This window comes from Molothrus aeneus, chromosome 3 (genome assembly GCF_037042795.1).
Source record: "Molothrus aeneus isolate 106 chromosome 3, BPBGC_Maene_1.0, whole genome shotgun sequence".
NCBI classification, from domain to species: domain Eukaryota; kingdom Metazoa; phylum Chordata; class Aves; order Passeriformes; family Icteridae; genus Molothrus; species Molothrus aeneus.
In genome coordinates, this window is record NC_089648.1 from 45,894,008 (window position 1) to 45,907,254 (window position 13,247).

Here is a 13,247-nt window from a genome sequence, read left to right on the forward strand (position 1 = left end):
CCTGTTTGTGATAGCAAAAGTTGGACTCTGTGATACACAATTTCTCCTCTTGTCATGTTTTACATGCTGGTTATAAGCAGCCAGCTGACGTGCTGGAATTGGGCACACTCCTGACTGTTTACTAATGTGTAAGCCAGGGATTTTATTGCCCTTTAATTCCCCCTTGAGAAGGGTGACCTCAGTGTTTTCTGTGACCAAGGCTTCCATCTGTTTTTCCAAATTATTCTCTTTGTGGTGAAAGCCCTGCAGTGCCTGTATCACCCATTTATGATGTTTGGCCACACTGCAGCAGAAATCCAGTGGTTAACTTCGCAGAGTTGCCACACTGCTGGTGATGGCTGATGCTGCATCACATCAAGGCCAGGCAGCATCCGGAGCTCAGCGCTTCCCAAGCTCAGCAAGCCAAGGGGATTCACTGCTTGCACAGAGGGACCAAGCCTGGCAAAAAGAAGCAAAGCCTTGCAAAAAGAAGCAAAGCGTGCAGACATGGACCACAGGCTTGCTGCTGCCTGGGATGGAGCCAGGAAAGTGCTGTGGTGAACAACTTTCATCCAGCACCTGCTCATGTGTGCTGGAGGCTGCAAGGTGGATGTGGCCTCTGCCCCCTCTGCAGCCGGTAAAATTCTAAAGGATTGAATCCAACCTAATTTCAGGTGAAATCCAGGGCAAACATCCATGCAACACAATGTGGTGCTAACATGGGAAATTGTTCTGATGGTAAAAGATAAGGGGGAGAAAAAAAAGAAAAAAAAAGATAAAGCATCAGAGTAGACAGAAGTACAGGTTTGAAAAGAATAGTAATGGCAATTAAAATATGTGATAAATCTTTTCAACCTGAAGATATACTAAGAAAAGTTTTAATTAGCAATAATTTGTTTTTAAAAATCTAGGCATTAAAAAAAAATGAAGTAGCACACTTTAAGTGTTTGGAACCATGAATTGCATACCTGGAAGCAGGTTTTACTGTGGTGCTATCCCAGATGTGACAGCTTCTGCTTTATTTTGTTACATCAATGTATTTCAGCTCAGACAGTAGCTGTTCCAAAGATGAGAAAGCATTTCAGTAATGAAAAAGCATTTTAAATTTCATCTGTAGCAAATGAATTAAAAACAAGGATTAGATGTAAAAATTGTTACAGAGTACATTGTGAGGAAAACAGTCACTGACTAAAATAAGCAATGTCTCTGTTTAGATGGAAAAATACACATGGTAACTGTTTTCCCCTTACAGTTATGATATATTTAAAGTATATTTTGTTTTATTTATGCTGTTTGTCATTTTTAACTGAGTGCTAGATTTCTCCCAGAGAATACCTGAAATTTATAACATACCAAAGAAACATTGATTTTTACATAGAAAAGTAAAAATCAAAGTTTCGCTGGGTGAAGTTATAACTAATTACCATGTTTTCCTGCTGAACTAATCAGTTTTAAATTAACTGAATCCAGCGTGGATTTCTTCCTCACAGCCTGAGAAGGCTCTTATGCCTTGGGGAGGAGCTTCACTCTGAATCCTCTCCCGGCTGCTTGTTTCCAGTACCTCCATGCCTTCTTCCACATGGTGTCAGCCTCTGGCTCCTGGGTTGGCCACTGCTGGGCAGGGAGTGGCAGGCAGGCTGGGAAGGGGAGCTGGAGGGTGGGATGTGGTTCTGGCTCTGGCCTCAGCACAGAGGGCTTGTTTGGTCAGCTAAATCTGCATCTGACTGCAGCCAGCAAAGGGAAGGGGGCCACCCTTATATCCCTTGTGTGGGTAGAAGAACCAGCCACAGCTTTTAACCAGGTAGCACCAATAATTTCAGTGATGTGACAAGAGATGCTTCAGTGCAAGCAAGCCAACAGTGGCTGAAGTTGTTTGGCTTCACAGATGAGTGGTCACCCTGTATGTTCTCCTGTGTCACCCTTGTTGGGCTTGGCAGCTCTGGGTACCCCTGACTGTGCTGCCCATCACCTTCATTCACTGGGTAGAGCAGAAATTTACATGGTGCAGTTCTGGAGAATATGAAGTAGCTTTTTGCTACTTTTTAACACTCATTTCTGAATTACCTTGACAATAAACGTAAGTGAAATTGAAACTGCTTTCTGGATCACCTGCTTCAAGGCACCGTCCTGATGGCTTTCAAAAAAACAAGCTGCTTCTCTGAAATTAAAAGCCCTCACCAAAATAGCAAATAACAGGAAAAGAGTAGTCAGGCATCATTAGAACTGATGAGTGACAGAATTTCAGAATTTATGTCTGTATACACACAGAAACATAGTAGAAAAGAGGAAACTATTAAAAAAATCTGTTTCCAGATACTTTGCAAACAGCATGTTTCCTTAAATCACTGGATGAAATTTGCTACGCTTGTTAAGTTGCTATGGCATCTGAGCCCATCCAGTAAAACTTGACAGATATTTATCTGGGGCTGAGAAACCACACAGCAGGTTGAAAATCCCCTTTGTGTCATTTCCTGTGAGATAAGTTTGAAGAACCAACTCACGCATGCAGCCTGTCTGCACACAGGCAGCCTGGCATAGCTCACCCAGTCAAGTGACACCTGTCTGACATAATACTGGGAGAGTGACGAACATTGCATGGGACACTCTGCTGCTTTTATAATTAAGAGCGGAGCAGAAAATGCTTTAATGCTGAGAGAAGGCTGGACAGTCTCCTCAGAGGGAAGACAGCTAACCTGCTGGTCTCTGCTGTGCTCTAGGCAAAGGATTGAGATGATTGCATGTCCTTCCTTAATGCTTGTGTTTTGCAGTTGCTAATCTTTCCCTCCCTGAAGTTGATGCCTGTGGGACACAGCTGGGAAGACAGGATCATCAGGCTTAAAGGAGCATAAATACTTCCTAAAATGGCACTGGCCAGTTCAATTTCTAGCAAAGCAGCACCACCACACTCCAGAAAAGTTTCTGCAGCAGGAGTGGAAGTGAACCAGAGCAAGATGGATTTTTTCTGCAAGCTGGGCTATAATAAGCAGGACATCTGCAAAGTGCTGGAGAATCTGGGCCAAGAGGCCCTGGAGGATGATGTGCTGAAGGAGCTGATTCGGATGGGGAGCAAACCTCAGGCTCTGGAGGACCAGGCTCAGCCTTCCCAGCTGAAGCTGGTAGCCCGTGGATCGTGCAGCACCTCAGCAGGGCTGAAGTGGCTTGGAGAAGATGAAAGTGATTCTTCTGACTCCTTGAGGCCCATTGTGATCGATGGCAGCAATGTCGCCATGAGGTAAGCTCCTTTCCTGAAAGGCACCTCTCTTCCTCTGAAGCTTTTGACTTTTAAAACTGATGGCTTGAAGTGTGTTTTTCCTTCAGGTGAGAGGTGCATTGATGCATTTGATGTATGAACTATTGCTTGTTCCTGTTCTTTGGCTGATGCACAGCTTTTAAGGACCTGCTGTCTGGATGCCCATGGATCAGTGTTTACATCACATGCAAACACTGGCTCACTCTGCATTCTGACCTGCTCTAAGGCAGCCTCTGCCCACTGTTTCTGGCAGTGTCTCCCCCTTGGAGCTCACCACTAAATTACACCAGTAAATTACCCTTTCTAAATGGGCACCTAGGATTTCTAAACCTGAGGTGTTTCCAGGGAAAATCTGATGAACAGATAGACAGACCACTCACCTAATCTAAGGAGAGGGGAAATAAAGTCAGGTGGCTGTGGTTTCTAACATTATCACAGTTTTACTGCTTTGTCCTGCAAGTAAACTCCAAAAGTAAATGGAAGCCAAATAGAAAACCAACAAAAATTATACAAGCTGAGAACATTTCCTGGCTTGTATCATTTTTGTTGGATTTCTATTTGGCTTCTGTTTTAGGTAAATATCAGGGAATTGATAGTTGACTGATATTGAATAGATTCATTTCCTCCTCAGTCAGTCTGTTTCTGGGAAATGTCGCATCAACCCCTGCTGGCCAATTCCATTTCCTGAGCACAGCCCTGGCACTGTCTAAGTGCTCTTACAGATGGGGAGCCTGGCATATCCCTGTGGATGGGATGTCTCAAGGCAGCAGTGAGTTGGCCTCTGTTTATCCCAGCAATACAGAGCCAAGAGTCCAGGATGCACTGGCTATCCATCTGTTTTCTCTGTTAACTTCCCTGTCCACTCAGCAGGGCCAGGCCCATCCCTGCAGGCTGGGACAGGGCAAAGGAAGGCTTCCTCCTCCTGTTAGCTGTTCTGTGAGATGAGACGAGACCAAATCCCCTCTGGCTGGAGAGAAAACTGGCCAAGCACATCCAGAGAAACGGGAGGCTAAGCAAATTATGCCATCTTGTGGGTGAAGGGAGAAATCCCAGACAAAGCCAAGAGTTTCCCTGCTCAAGGCAGCTCACTAGGAGTGGGAAATACACAACAGAGCAAATTTGTTTGGCCTTGTCTGGGCCATGTGCTTGGTACCCAGGTGTTAGGATCTCCTGCCCTGCTTTGCCTCTTCACCCAAGCCGCTCCTCAGGGTGTCTTTCTTGCCTCTCTGCAAAAGAACTGAGCACCCACTCAGGCAGTGTGGCTGAGCTGATCACCCCCCCTGTCACTGTGCCAGGGTCAGTATTACCCATGGTGGGCCAAGGGCTCTGTACTCAGCTCTCCAGGCACAGCAGCTTTAAGTTTCAGAAAGGCAAAAGTTTTACAGCTCTTCTCAGACATCCCAAACTCTGCCTTGATAACAAGTCTGTGGATGGTGGAGGAGACTATTGAGCTTGTCAGTTCATCTGGTACTGAAAGGGAGCAGCTGCTTTCCTCTCCTGGATGCCTTTCAAAGTGGTGCTGAATGGCATTTGCTTTGGCTAATGGGGTAGGCCTGGACAGTGCTTTCAGTATCCTTGCTTTAATTTTTGTGGATTGCTGCTGACTGACAGAGAAGGACTGTTTGCAGATGTCAGGGGAAAGGGATGTCAGGTTCCCTTGCTGGGGAAAACTCCATCATCATCAATACCAACAACCATAGAAGTGTAGCAGAAGCAGCAGTTTAGGAATGAAACAATAGAGAAGTTAGAGCTTCAAGGGGCAGTTGTCTGTGTGGGGAAAAATATCTTGAGCATTTATGTTTATATCTTAGGATTGATGTTTCTGGAGCATTTCAGAGTTGGCATTGAGGGCCCACTGTAGAACACAAGGTTTTGAAAAGGAGGAATATGCCCCAGGGTAATAAAGCAACTGGCTCAGCAGACTCCAACCATCAGTCAGCCTACCCAGAGAAGCTGAATGGAAAATGACCTTGCCTTCAGCCAGTCTCAGTCATCAGACATCTCAGGACACTTGGTGTTTCCATCAGGTGTGATGAGAAATTTTGCCTCCTGCCAGCCTATCCATGGGAAGTTTATCAAGGCTGGTGGAAAAAATAAATGGAGTTGTATTAATAGAAAAAGGGAAGTGTCATAACTGTATTCACTGCACACTGCTATCTCCTCTAGTGCTTGCACTTACACCTAGTTTTAAAGCTGTGGTAGCTACAGAGGCCTGTTCCTAGGCCTTTCTGACAAAGCTTTAGCTGATGTTGTGTCATGACCACAGGGAGATTGGGCCATTTGCAGTTTTCAAAAGTTGTTTTGCCTAAACTACCTCCCAAAGGAGCTGGAATGGCACAATTTAAAAAGGATGCTAATGATGGATTAACTGCTGGAGTCACAGAGATGCCAAATCGCTGCTCCATTTTCTGAGAGATGGGCCCTGCAGGTCTGTGACCCTGTGCAGTGTGCCCTGTTGCTGGCAAGAGGCAGAGATGAGACTGAGCTATGGCAGGTCATGGATGGGTTATGGTCCATGGACTCCAGGGTTTTGTGGGAAAGGTGACTGGCAGGAGCCAGTGTGTGCCACACAGGGAGGATGGGAAGCTCCGAGGGCCTTGCTCCATTGCACAGCAGTCCCTGGTGTTCCGTGGGGATGTGCAGCCCCACACGGGGACAGACTCATTCGGGTGGCCCACAGGTCTGGCTGCAGCAGTGTGGCAGCAGCTGGATAAGCTGATAATGCTGAGGAGCAGTTCCAGGTGCATCACTTTCCTTGCTGCACTCAGCCTTTTGGCTGACCCACTTGTGCTCGAGTACTTTACTTTCTGCACAGGATTATATATACAAGTAGCCAATATTTAAGAAAGATGTTGCTGAACTTTGTTTGAGACATGGCATCAAAGATGTACCTGGACTGCCTTTCAAAGGTAATTATCTGAAAAAGTCACTCACAATTCAGCAGTCCAGATGATGTTATGAATATCCTGGAAAGATCCCATCCTTTAAAACCAAACAAAACAGCTGTTCTAAAATGGAGATTAGATATGTCAAGCACATCAGACCATTTATTATTGCTATGGGTTTTGAATGACTTCCTATTGCCTTGGTAGCTCTTAATAGGCAGCCAGGTTTCTTCCTACAAATTGTGCTATTTTTCATCTGTGGTCACCATTTCAGGACAGAAACTTTTATTGGGTGTAAAACCAGCTTTGGTTACGAGGTTGGTGTAGACAGATCCTAGAGATGAATCCCTGGGAGGGTGGTAGGAGACTCATTTAAGACTGTGGCATCACGCTTGACTGGTCTGTCAGTGCAGGTGGGTGGAGCAGCCAAGGGAGTCATTCCCAAGGACCTTTTGCAGAAGTGAAAGCCTGAGTGAGACTGGCAATATTATGCAGCAAAGTCAAAGTACAAGGATGAGCATTCTGTAGATACTGTGAAGGTATTTATCCACTTAGGACTTTGGGTACAAATTTAAATTAAATTAATTTAAATTAATTAATTTTTAAATTTAAATTTCCTTGTTCAGAGGTAGTTCACAAACTACCTTCCTTTACACATACACTGTGCTGCAGTCAAATTTTAGATAAGTGAATGTCAAGCAGTAGGAGCTTTCAGGGAAGGTGGGACATTTAGAAGGATGTCACCCCCACTGTTTTCCTTGAGGTTATTTTCTGTCTGATGCTACATACTGAATTCTTTAGAACCCACCTTGCTGGCACTTCTAGAACACTTGTCTTAGGGCTTTCCTACCTCTCTGTGCAATGAAGAAAATATCCATCAACTAGAGCAAGACAAAAGTGGGCCTTAGGTGCCTGTGGCTATCTCCACTGATGTCTTGTCCCTTTTTTGGTTCTCTGTATTTCCTATCCTGCCTCTTACAGTTTTTCTCCCCCCATATTTTGTCTCATTTTTCCAAAAAAGACCACCAGTGGAGTGCCCTGTGATCACACCTTCAGTCATTAAAATCTCTAATGGCCCTGTTACCACAGAAGAAAATTCCCACATTTTGTTTCTCACAGGAGCCTCATGGGTTTCTGCTTGTGCAGGAAGAAACTCTCACTCCTCAAACCTTTTTCAGACAAGGCATGTGAAGGGTTTGACAAGGCCTAAGATCTTGTTGGTACTTTAGAACTTAAGTCCATCCAGATACAGATGGAAGGAATAGGCTTGGATCACAGAAATGGGGGATAGGAAACCTCTGTTTTTAAGTGTCCAAACTGTTTCAGATAAATCTTTGCTGGAGGAGCTGTTTGGATCTGTCCCACCAGGACACCCTGCCAGTTGTTTTCTTGGAAACTGGTGAATGACACAAAAGCTGTTTATTTTGCCTTTTCATTACTGGCTCAGTTAAAGAGAACTTTAAGCCTCATGAAAGCTTTGCCTCATCATCCCCTCTCTTTCTTTACAGTCATGGAAACAAGGAGGTGTTCTCCTGCTGGGGCATCCAGCTGGCAGTGGATTGGTTTCGAGAGAGGGGGCACACTTACATCAAGGTTTTTGTCCCACTCTGGAGGAAGGAACCCCCTCGACAAGACAGCCCCATTGCAGGTAGGTCACCATCCTGGGGTAATTTGGCAGCCATTAGGTGCAGTTTGGAGACAGAGGGGCTGTGAAGAACCCAGTACAGTTGTTTTTCCTGTAAAGACAAGCACAGTGCAAGTTGTGTATCAGGCTTCCCTCACTTGAATGAGTCATTAATTCATTGCCCCATTCAGTGCTCCTGGCTAGCAGCTAAAACTGCTTACAAGGCTTTGTTACACTGCTTTAAACCTTCTGCTTAACAAGCACAAGGTGCTGCCAAGCTGAGTTAAAGAAGGAGTTTGTCAGCTTGCAATGAGTCTTTGGAGCCTTCGAGGCCTGTCAGGAGACAGTGATGCTCATTACTGCATGGCTGTTATCTGTCAGCCTGCCACCCAACACAGAGGGTGCATGGGCTCCCCTTCCAGGAGAAAAAAATGCATCAGCAGAAATCTGGGGAGGGAAGTGAAACTCAGTTTGTGTGGAAATATTTTGTCTGGAAATCAGCCAGGTTTGTGCCAGCAGCTTGGTGTCTGCAGATGAGGCAGATCTGCCTTCCTGCAGAGAAGGAATGGCAAGAGGTCAGAGTGTCCTCAACAGCAGCAGAAGAAGTTTATTTATGTATTTTATCACACATGTTTTATCTCCATGCAAAGCTTACATCAGGGCTGGTTATGAGCCTTCTGGCACCTAGCAGGGTAAAAAGGGCACTGCAGGGATTCAGTATCAGACTCTCGTGTAGAATTCAAGGCATTCTTTTACAGATAGGAATTAAAAATAAAAAAAAGGTGTCTCAAAATTTACAGGTTTGGTAAAACCTCTTTGTAAAAGACCTGATTTTCAAGTTGTCAAATAACCACCAGATAGGACTGCATTTGAAAATTGCACTGCGAGTTTCCTAAAGTGCTGAAATATCTTTAGATTCCTGTAGGTTTCTAGCAGATGTTTGAGACCTAGCCATAATTAATTAATTAGTTTCTCTTTTATTTTTTGCTTCCCTCATCTACTTTTGCCAATCCCCCCACCAGATCAGCACATCCTTGAGGAGCTGGAGAAGCAATCCATCCTGGTGTACACCCCCTCCAGGAAAGTGAAGGGCAAGCGGGTGGTTTGCTACGACGATCGCTACATAGTGAAAGTCGCTTATGAGAGGGACGGAGTCATTGTTTCCAATGACCACTACCGGGACCTCCAGAATGAAAACCCCGAGTGGAAATGGTTCATTGAGCAGCGACTACTCATGTACTCCTTTGTCAGTAACAGGTAGGAGATGATGCTGTTATAGAACCTAGAATTTAAACATTCTGGGCCAGCATCGGAGTACCTCCCATCAGTAGCAGAATACATGAGCCTTTTTATGGAAGGAATTTATTGCAGCTTTGCTTATCTCATTTCTTGAGTGCCCTACTCCCTCAGCTTTGGTCTTAAAACCTCCCATGTCACTCTTCTATGAACTTTTGAATGGCAGCATTAATGACCAGCTTTGCTTCTTTCCAATCCAATTTGTGATGTTGAACCAAAGGCTAGTATCTTTTACTTTCTATTTCCTGTAAGAAGCAGAATTAAATCCATGAGAGGAGGCTGGCTGGCAGTATTTTTAATTCCCCTACACGACAAAATAGGACTTTTCCCTGTGTTTCTGCAGTCATGGCTTGCTAGAAGAGACAAGAAGCTGGTCTCTCTGGCCCTTCACCATCCCTGATGAGAGAAGGTTTTCATTCTTCCACCACACCTGCAAGGCTGGGCCGAGTGCTCCTCAGTCTCTTCACACTAACCTCTCTTCTCTCCTGGGTTTTTAATAGCTGAGGTGTCCAGGGGAGATGCACTTCACTGAGACATCCAGTGTGCACAGACCTGTGCTCACATCCATGGCTTCTTTTACTTTTCCAGGTTTATGCCTCCCGACGATCCATTAGGCCGGCACGGACCCACCTTAAGTAACTTCCTCAGCAAAAAGCCAGTGCTTCCTGAGAAAAAATGGCAGCCTTGCCCTTATGGTGGGTTTCTCCCCATGCTGTGAAGTGCCCCCTGCTTCCCAGCAGTGCTCTCCCTCAGCCACGTGCTGTCCTGCTTTATGTGGTGAGCGCTTGGGCTGGGGTTGCTCCAAGGTGTGATGCTTTTCCCCCTCCTGCTTGAGTGGCTGCAGCCTCAGCAAAGGCAGCAGATGCTTGTGACCCCTCCATCCCTGCCTGCACGCAGCACCCATGGGCACTGTGGCTGTGCTGGATGTCCTGCCCACACACACTTCTCACCTGGTGGAGTGGGTTCTGCTGTAGCACTTGGGAATGGCCATCCAAACACTTTCCCTCTCTCCCCTCCTGACAGCAGGTTTCTCAGAGGTAAATCGTGCAGGTTTCTCAGAGGTAAATCCCTATGCCATTTTTTAAAGCCACCTTTTGTAGCAGGAGGCCTCCCAACCCACTGAGTGCAGGAACTGAAACATGAATATCAGACACTTCCAAAATAGCTGAGACTTCCTTCCACTGCTGCTTCACCCTGCTATTAATATCAGCAATATTTAAATCTGGAGTCAACAGTACTGAGTTTGAAAATAGTACTTCCTCTTTTTCTGTGTTTGTCACACCCAGGGCTGGGGAGAAGTGTTGTGTGCATTAATTGATGTTGGTGCTAGTGACAACTTCCTGTCTGATTTGGTTCTATCGTTTCAGGTAAAAAATGCACCTATGGCAATAAATGCAAATTTTACCATCCAGAGAGACAACATCAAGCTCAGCTTTCGGTTGCTGATGAGCTCAGGGCCAAAACAAAGGTCCCGTTATCCCAGGGGAAGGAGGAGGAGAGGTGTCAGTGCTCCCCGTGCGACGCCTGCACAGAAACTCTGCGGGAAGCCAGAGGCTGCTCGGGGCCCTCCCGCTGCCCAGGCCGGTCCCAGGGCGGCTGCTCGGAGCAGACATTCCGTGCCTGGCCCAGCAGCGCTGGCTCTGACCTGCGGAGGGACCCGCGCCTGCCGCAGCCAGAGCCGCTCCTGGAGAAGATGTCAGTGGTGTCCATCCGTGAGGACACGTGCGGCTGCAGCTGGTCCCGGTGCACCTCTCGGGACAGGGGGCTCACGGACAGCACCCAGCCCTGCTCCGACCTCAGGCACAAGCTGCTCTCACTGCATCCCCCTCGGGGCTTGGAGCGCCTCGGCTCTCCCGGGGGCCCTTTCCAGCGAGGAGCGCTCCCGACCGTGCCCGGCGGGATGTGCCCGGAGCGCGGCTGGGCTCAGGAGCGCCCAGGGGTGCCCGGAGCAGGACACAGGAGCCGCTCCTTCCCTCGCGGTGCTCAGCAAGAACAGGCCCCGGAGAGCCAGCAGCCTCTTCTGCGGCGGTGCCCGGCTCTGGGCCCTGCCCGGCTGCCCCCGTACAGCGAGCCCCAGCCCCATCCCCATGCTCAGCCCCATCCCCACGCCCAGCAGCAGCGCTGTGTGCCCAGCCAGGCCCCGGGGCAGCCTGCCCAGCTGGAGCCCAGCAACGGAACGGGATTATTCCAGAACGCCCATGCCTACCCCAGCGCCGCTTACAGGGACTACTGGCACACCCCAGCTGCAAGGCCACCCTCTGCCCAGCAAATAAACATACACAGGGAGCTGTGCTCCCCTTATCCGTACAGTGGGATGAGCCAGGTGATGACTTTGTACCCCAGTATCCAGGATGAGGGCACTGGAGCACCTCCCCTATGAAGACAGGCTCGGGAAGGTGGGGCTGTTCAGCCTGGAGAAAAGAAGTTTGCATGGAGACCTCATAGAAACCTTCCAGTATCTGAAGAGAGCCTACAAGGAAGCCAGAGAGGGACTCTTAATCAGCAACTCCAGTGACAGTACAGAGGGGGATGGCTTCAAACTGAGACAGGGTAGGTTTAGATTAGATTTTAGGATGAAATCCTTAATTGGGTGGGTGGTGAGACACTAGAACAGGTTGCTCAGAGAAGTTGTGGATGCCCCATCCCTGGAAGTGTTTAAAGCCAGGTTGGATGGGGCTCTGAACAGTCTGGTCTGGTGAAAGGTGAAAGGTGTCCCTGCCCATGGCAGCAGGGATGTTGGAACTGCATTATCTTTTATGTCCCTTCCAAGTCAAACAATTCTGTTATTCTATGATATTGCCTGCTGGACTTTAATGATTGAAAGACACAGAAATTTGTGAAACCTCCAGAGCAAACCATTCCCAATCAGCACAAGTCCCAGGGCAAGAAGATGCTGAGGCTTAACTAACTGAAGCTCATTCTGAGTCTTAACTAACTGTTTTTAGAGGGTGTTATGGCAAGGATCACAGCTGCTCCAGGAATACAAGCATAAGCATCAAGTCAAGGCAAAGGCTGTCACCCGCAGCAGTGGGATTGCATTCCACCTCCCCTGAAAGAGAAAGGAGGACTCAGGGTTACTGGGCTGCCAGCATGTGAACCTCACTGGTGCCTGGATTGAGGATGGCACAGATTTTCATTAACACCCTGAAACGTTAGATGTGATTTTAGAGTCCAACCTATGGTTCAACTACTTTAAAAGAACTGTGCTTGCTCAGCCAGCACAGAAGGTGATTTGGTCTGTTCCCTAGCACAGGGCTGTGCTCTCTGCTGGAAGGCAGCTCTGGGTCCCTGTCATCACCTGATTCAAGCCCAGCCCGCTGCCAGGGAGCTCTCAGAGCTACATCTCGTGCTTCTAAAGCCATGCTGAGAGCACACAGAACCCCCAGCAGAGGGGCTGCAGGTGCACCGGAGCACCTGAAGGAAGACACAGGTACATTTCTCAGAAAAGGGACACACAGAGCATAAATAAAATCAGGGAAGTCATCTTCAATGTAAGTCCTGGTGTGGACTGAGGGCTTGGGGCTGGTAATTAAAAAAAATCCCGAAGTCCAGATGATGCTAAAGAGAAAAAAAATAAAAAAAGCTTGAAAGTGTCTCCTGTATTGAACAAGAAATCTATTGTTGACTTAACTCTCAATTACCAAACATGGCCCCATAATGCAATTATACAGTAAACTATGTTCTGTTAGGACATGTTTGATTTTTAGTAAGCTGTAAAGCTGCTAATCTCTGCATTATTCCACAGAATGCTTCAGGTTCAATTCAATTAGTAAGGTTGATCCTGGAGGCTTTTTGGCATTATACCAAAGTTTAAGTATGTCAGTATGACATGTTTTAAAATGTTTTAACACATTATAAAATGTATTCTATAACATCTCTAACACTTTGTCCTCAATAATGTCTTCATTTTCTGTGTTTTACTTACGTGGTGGGGGTTTTTTGTTGTTATTTTGTTTAGTTTTTGGTTTTGTTTTCTTTTTTCCCCCAGTCCCAGTCATCTTAGAACTGATGCTTCAACATTCAGGTGGGATTTTCAAGCTCTCTGACCCTGCAGTATGTCATTTCTCTGAAGTGCAGGGTTGTTAGTTCCAGGCAGGAATTAAACACAGTCCTCAAAGAGAAGCTGGAATTCTGTTGCTTCTGCAAAAGTAGTAGTAATTTACCCTTAGTGACATTATCATATGATGAATTTTTTGAAAGCTGTGATAGTTTG

At 46.7% G+C, this 13,247-nt stretch overlaps 1 protein-coding gene across 1 annotated transcript; it reads left to right on the top strand.

The window, feature by feature from the left end:
- The first annotated feature begins 2,837 nt into the window (after nucleotides 1-2,837).
- ZC3H12D (zinc finger CCCH-type containing 12D) lies at nucleotides 2,838-11,414 on the top strand. The gene is made up of 5 exons (XM_066545680.1): nucleotides 2,838-3,211; nucleotides 7,623-7,762; nucleotides 8,761-8,995; nucleotides 9,623-9,729; nucleotides 10,402-11,414. Exons 1-5 carry the CDS (start codon nucleotides 2,841-2,843, stop codon nucleotides 11,412-11,414), a joined length of 1,866 nt encoding a protein of 621 aa, XP_066401777.1. The 5' UTR covers nucleotides 2,838-2,840.
- Nucleotides 11,415-13,247: the final 1,833 nt, after the last annotated feature.

Bases quoted from the DNA above. Each gene is read 5' to 3' on its own strand.
- ZC3H12D (XM_066545680.1), top strand. From the start codon at position 2,841: ATGGCACTGGCCAGTTCAATTTCTAGCAAAGCAGCACCACCACACTCC. The intron at 8,996-9,622 runs GTAGGAGATGAT...TTACTTTTCCAG, and splicing joins TACTCCTTTGTCAGTAACAG to GTTTATGCCTCCCGACGATC. The intron at 9,730-10,401 runs GTGGGTTTCTCC...CTATCGTTTCAG, and splicing joins ATGGCAGCCTTGCCCTTATG to GTAAAAAATGCACCTATGGC.